General features: G+C 39.6%; 1 protein-coding gene across 1 annotated transcript; it reads left to right on the top strand.

Moving 5' to 3' along the window:
* Positions 1–4,975: 4,975 nt before the first annotated feature.
* Positions 4,976–5,966, top strand: LOC134287093 (uncharacterized). The gene has a single exon (XM_062848794.1). It carries the CDS (start codon positions 5,054–5,056, stop codon positions 5,891–5,893), a length of 840 nt encoding a protein of 279 aa, XP_062704778.1. The 5' UTR covers positions 4,976–5,053; the 3' UTR covers positions 5,894–5,966.
* The last annotated feature ends 344 nt before the right edge of the window (positions 5,967–6,310 follow it).

Here is a 6,310-nt window from a genome sequence, read left to right on the forward strand (position 1 = left end):
AAATGTGTGCATGGATTTTCAGTATACAGTCGAGTCTCTTACTAAACGAATTCCTATTAAACGGACTCCTATTAAACGAACTCCTACTAGACAGGGGTGAGCGTTATAGGAGACTAAGAGCTTATGGGATTTCGGCATTTTGGGGGTGTGGCCTATTATCTCGGGTGTGTTAAGAGTTAATGCAATACTTTCTTCGGCAAAGTTTTAAGGCTTGATAAGATCTACCATTTAGAACTTTGGTTCATATGATTAGTTGACAATTTGGCCGCTAGAGGGACCATCAACAATTTGATGCTAAATTGCACTACAGGAACCATATCAGGTTGTCAAGCAAACGTTACGATATGCGACAGCTCAAGAACCTGATAATTTGGAAGGTTAGTGTCTTCGGGAAAGTTGTTGGGTACGCCAATAACTTACTGACGATGCGTTGCGAAGTTCGAAATTCCTCCACTGGGCGGCGCTAGTGAGCAAGTAAAATTTCAAAACCTCATATCTCAGAATCCCGATAACTTAGGAAGATGGTGTCTTCGACAAAGTTGATCAGTAAGACATAAACTTACATAAAAATAAACACTTGTTTCGCAATTCTGCCACTAGGCGGCGCTAGTGAACATGCAAATTTTAGAAATCTCATAGCTCGGAATCCTGATAACTTAGAAAGTTGGTGTCTTCGGCAAAGTTGATCAGTATAACATAAACTTACATAAAAATAAACACTTGTTTTGCAATTCTGCCACTAGGCGGCGTTTACCGTTTTTTTTTCGTCTTTTTTCGATTTTTTTGGCGGTTTTTCGGCTTGGCAAAACTAGTCTCGCTCCCCCCGATAACTTAGAAAGTTAGTGTCTTCGGAAAAGTTGATCAGAATGACATGAACTTACATAAAAATAAACACTTGTTTCAAAATTCTGCCACTAGGAGGCACTAGTAAACCACCGACGAACCGACGTGACAGCTAGAACAAATAAATTCAAATTTGTTGTCCCCGACGCCATGATGAAAAATAGCCGAACACTACCGCCTCCTCTATAACGGTTCGCGTTGTTTTGGTAGCATGATTCCAAACCCCCGTGTATTCATATAGGAAGAGGTTCGTGTCAGCGCTGATTTGACAGAAGCGTTCGCTCGCTTCGCTGGTCGACCGTTAAATTTGGGGGGGGGACAGTTTTGAATCACCACTGTCACGTCGGTTCGTCGGTGAGTAAACTTGCAAATTTTAAAAATCTCAAAGCTCAGAATCCTGATAACTTACTAAGTTGGTGTCTTCGGCAAAGTTGATCAGTATGACATAAACTTACATAAAAATAAACACTTGGTTCAAAATTCTGCCACTAGGAGGCGCTAGTGAACTTGCAAATTTTAGAAATCTCATAGCTCAGAATTCTGATAACTTAGGAAGTTGGTGTTTTCGGCAAAGTTGGTGAGTATGACCTAAACTTACATAAAAATAAACACTTATTTCGCAATTCTGCCACTAGGCGGCGTTTACCGGGTTTTTTCGTCTTTTTTCGATTTTTTTGGTGGTTTTTTGGCTTGGCAAAACTAGTGTCGCTCCCCCCGATAACTTAGAAAGCTGGTGTCTTCAGCAAAGTTGATCAGTATGACATAAACTTACATAAAAATAAACAGTTGGTTAAAAATTCTTCCACTAGGAGGCGCTAGTGAACTTGCAAATTTTAGAAATCTCATAGCTCAGAATTCTGATAACTTAGGAAGTTGGTGTTTTCGGCAAAGTTGGTCAGTATGACCTAAACTTACATAAAAATAAACACTTGTTTCGCAATTCTGCCACTAGGCGGCGCTAGTGAACATGCAAAGCCGAAAAACCGCCAAAAAAGTCGAAAAAAAGACGAAAAACCCGGTAAACGCCGCCTAGTGGCAGAATTGCAAAACAAATGTTTATTTTTATGTAAGTTTATGTCATACTGAACAACTATAGTTTAAAAGTTTTCAGCTTCATAGTACTTGTACACATGATTTGATTTAGATTGCAAAAAGTTTGAACGTCTTTTCGAATACACACCTATGGTCAAATAATAATGTTTGACCATCATATGTGCCATAGTTTCACGTAGAAGGTTTGCCAGGAATTGAATGTAGGATGTGGACTAGACGGAAACAGAATTATAGAGACAGTTATTAAATCATATTATTTTAATGAGTGAGTCGTTAGGTGAGATGCAAGAATAAATTCGATCTTTATTGATGGGTGCTTAGATTAACGGGAATAAGACCCTATTAAGTGAGGGAAAATCAGATTTATTGTCGAATTGTTTTGTGTTACCGATATCATGTAGTGCAAAAATATAGGGTGCATGCGATATAGGGTAATTTTCCAATTGTTGCACGGCTAAAAATTCGCCAATTATCGCACACATCATAAGAATAACATGGAGTGTGCAACAATAGGCGAGTTTTTAGCCGTGTAACAATTAGAAAATTTCCCGAACTGTAATGCCGAACGACAAAAAAGGCAAGGTAATAAACTATACTTTGCCGCCATGTATTTATTACATGTAAAGTACCATAAACAATCGAACTATCCGCTGCAGTAAACTATAACCGCATTTCTACGCGACCAATTTAACACTACCAAAACCAAGCTATCGTTCATAAAATACGTAACGCTGAACAGGGAGTGGGAGCCTATTTCAATGATACGATCCATACAAACATTTTAGACATCCATAGTAGCCCCTTAAGCAAGGAGAAGCTAAAAACTCCATATTTCACTTGACGTACTTTGTACCATGCCTAATTGCCTACAACAGTGTTTCTTAACTCAAGAGACTCTTTAATAAACGTTTAGTCATTATACGAAGACATTATACGAAGTTTTACCCAATTCACGCCCACAATGTGTTTTTTTGGGTGTGCAACAACAAATGACATGTCTACGATACAACTGTTTTTCATTGCAGCTGCTCTTTTTACTTTCAAAATATAGGAAAACAACCGATGGCAATCTGTCGATGTTTGAGAATCACTTCCAAAGCCCAAGCGCATATCTGATGGTACAAACTGGACCACGCAATTAAAATGTCGCTCCCAGAAGCGATTCGGGCAATTATATTTGCATGTTTTGCAGCACCGAACAGATTCGATAAATATTGCGGCGAAGCGTGCATACATTAAATGTTAACATAAATTATGATTAATTATAAATCATTCAGTAAATTAACATGACTTTTCGGTGCGGTTGCCCGGCGGTTTTCCTATGTATGCACTCAGCAGCATTCGGCGCGGCGGGTAATGAGACATGGCCGTGGAATTGAGGCCACAAATGATATATGCGCCACTCGCTGTAATCAATTTGAATAAATAATTTCGAAATAAATTCATATGTAAGTGACAAATAAATAACTGCTGGCCAAGGTGTTTTCGGTACTCTGTAAAAATCAGGAGAATTGGTTCAACTGATGGTGCATTTGCTTCTTTTTTGTTGCATTTTCTTCAAACATAGATGAAGTCCAAAAATGTAAGACCGTAGGAAGGGCCATCTAGCCTCTGATGGCCAAGACGTGATTAAACTCAAAACAACAGAACGATCAGTTACGACTAGAGTGGGACTTTCAGTGATCAAAAATAAATCTTCCCGTGTCTTGCACTACTGTTGACATAATTTGTATGTCACTAGCCGAATGACAGCAATAAATAATGTTTCCAACGACTCCCTGACACCCCCGGAGCGCTGCGCTTGGCTCTAGCTGTGTGTATTATATGGCTAAACCAAGAAACCAGCAGATCAACTAAACGTTGTCAACAACACATTTGTCGCTGTCGTCATTAGAGCAAGCTGCGAAACCACAATCGTGCGTCTTGACACTGTCAGCTCAGTATATGGAAGGTATGCAGCCGTGGTGAGGGGCATATACGGCTCCCTGTCCGGAGTCAGGGATGTACTTTAGATTGTTTATGGCTGTTGTTCAGAAGAGGCAAATCATTTTTTTCTGTTTAGATTTAATTGGAAATGAGCGAGTTTATTAGTTACTCATTAATTCATTATTTTTGTAACTCACTCACCCATCAAATGATACACTCACCCACATATTCTCATTTATTCACTCGCCAGTTAAGCAGCTAGCTCACAAAAATCAGCTGTCCATTTTTCAACATAATAAGACCATTTAAAGAGTCCTTCGTGTGCGAATTTCAGGATTGTTCCTTTTACCTGGCTACACTGGCGCAGTCCCGTGTTGATAGCTTAAAAAGACCTCTGCATATCGTTCCGAGCCATGTCACTCTGGTTAACTGAGTACCTGACCCTATAGCATTCGTCTTTTGGTTGCATTCATCTCGTCCGTCACTCCGTCCTCAAGCAGCAACAGTATTGAATTTACTCTACCATGAAGAGAAAAAAAATCAGCATGATCTATGTTACAAATTAGAATGCAAGGAACAAAACAATAAAAATAATGGCTGAACAAAAAAATAATAAAACAAATACTGCTATTATTTCTAACAATTTCACAATTTTTTTTTGCAAGTACTCCGAGAAAAATTAAATTTTGATAGGCAAAATTTACCATTTTTGGGTCTTTTGTCTTTTTTTATGGGTACACAGTAGCCTGGTACACGGTTTGTATGGGAAAATATGAAAAATGGAAAAACTCCAACTCCTGTATACTTTTTGAGTTCCCTTTTGGTCCCATATCAACAGTGCATAATTTCAGATCGATCGAAGAAACTATATTGTAACGCCTGCCATGCTTGGTTTTTCATACGATTTACTATGGGGAAAACTTACTTCTTTAAAGAAAAACCGCTTGAGGTCACCCATTGATCCCTAAAAAAAGTCGTTTAATGATTTCTGTAGATAACTTCACGAGGAATCAGACCTCCGAAGACCGCAAAGCGATGCGACATTCGTGGAAAAAGTTATTAAGCCTTACCCGATCGATAAAATAACGAGATTTTATTATTTATTGTTATTCCTTACATGTTAAACAGTATTGGCATACCATTCGGTTTTCACAGTTGACAACCGCTCTTCGTGCGCGACGGACGTCTTTTGCAACGCATTGTCTCGTAGCTCTACTTGCATCGATGCAAGATGGCACAATTCAGAAAAAACACGTTGGTAGTGGATTTCGGTGTCTTGCCAAATCGACCCGCTTTGGAGAAAGTGGAGGAGTTCCTCAAGCATTATATCAAACTTGATATGGCTGATGTAAGGAGCATTCAGATCCACAACATTAAAAACTGCTTGTTCATCGAGATGAACGATCCTGGAGTAGCCCCGCGGCTACAAAAGCTTCATCACCTGCGACACTGCTTTGTACTAGAAGGAGTAAAATATTACATCCCGGTATACGTGGATGGCCCTACAACGACGGTGAGGATTCACGATCTTCCGCCTCAAATGTGCAACGATACCATCGCCGACCATTTGCAGCAATACGGGAGAGTAATCTCTATCTACAATGAATTGTGGAAGAATTTCTTCTCGGGAGTACCGAACGGTGTGCGTGTTGTCCGGATGAGGTTGGATAAACCGATACCGTCGCACATCGTTGTGAACAACCACAGCACGTACGTCAGCTACCCTAACAATAGCGATAAGTCAGCATCCCAGAGAACAAAACAGCAGCAACAAAAACCATCATCCAGCTCGGCTAAGGTGCAGAAGCAGTGCGATTCAATTGAACCTGCAGCGGTTAGACCTGACGGCGGCGATGATGACGATGACGAAAACAACGACTCCAATAACGAATGTGAGAACGGAAAGGATGATACCCCGGAGACTGATTCTGCGAAGCGGCGGTTGTCAACCGAGTCAACCAATGGAACGGAAGATGAAAATATAGCCAAGCGATCATGCAATGAAAGTGCTCCGAATTCCGATTCGACGTGGAAAGTTATCACAAGATCGAAGAAGAAAATGATGTTATAGTTACAATTGTATTTGAAATTATCCGACGCGAATGCACTTTAGGTGTAAAGTGTCTTTAATAAATAATAATAATAATAATTCGGTTTTCAGTCAATAACTTTTTCCACATGCCTTAGACCGCTTTGCGGTCTTCAGAGAGTTTGTTCTTCGTAAAATTTCCAACAGAAATCAATCATGGATATATTTTTAAAGGTTGAGGGGCAACCTGTGGCGATTTTTCTTTAAAAAAGTAAGTTTTCCCCATAGTAAATCGTATGAAAACTTAAAACGGCTGGCGCTAAAATATAGTTTCTCCGATCGAGTTGAAATTTTGCACAGTTGATATGGGGCCAAAATGGAACTCAAAAAGTGTACAGGAGTAAAATGTATTTTTGTGTCCCACGCTAGTACACAGCACAATTAAGTTCATTTCCAAAT

This window comes from Aedes albopictus, chromosome 2, assembly GCF_035046485.1.
Source record: "Aedes albopictus strain Foshan chromosome 2, AalbF5, whole genome shotgun sequence".
In the NCBI taxonomy this organism is placed as follows: Eukaryota; Metazoa; Arthropoda; class Insecta; order Diptera; family Culicidae; genus Aedes; species Aedes albopictus.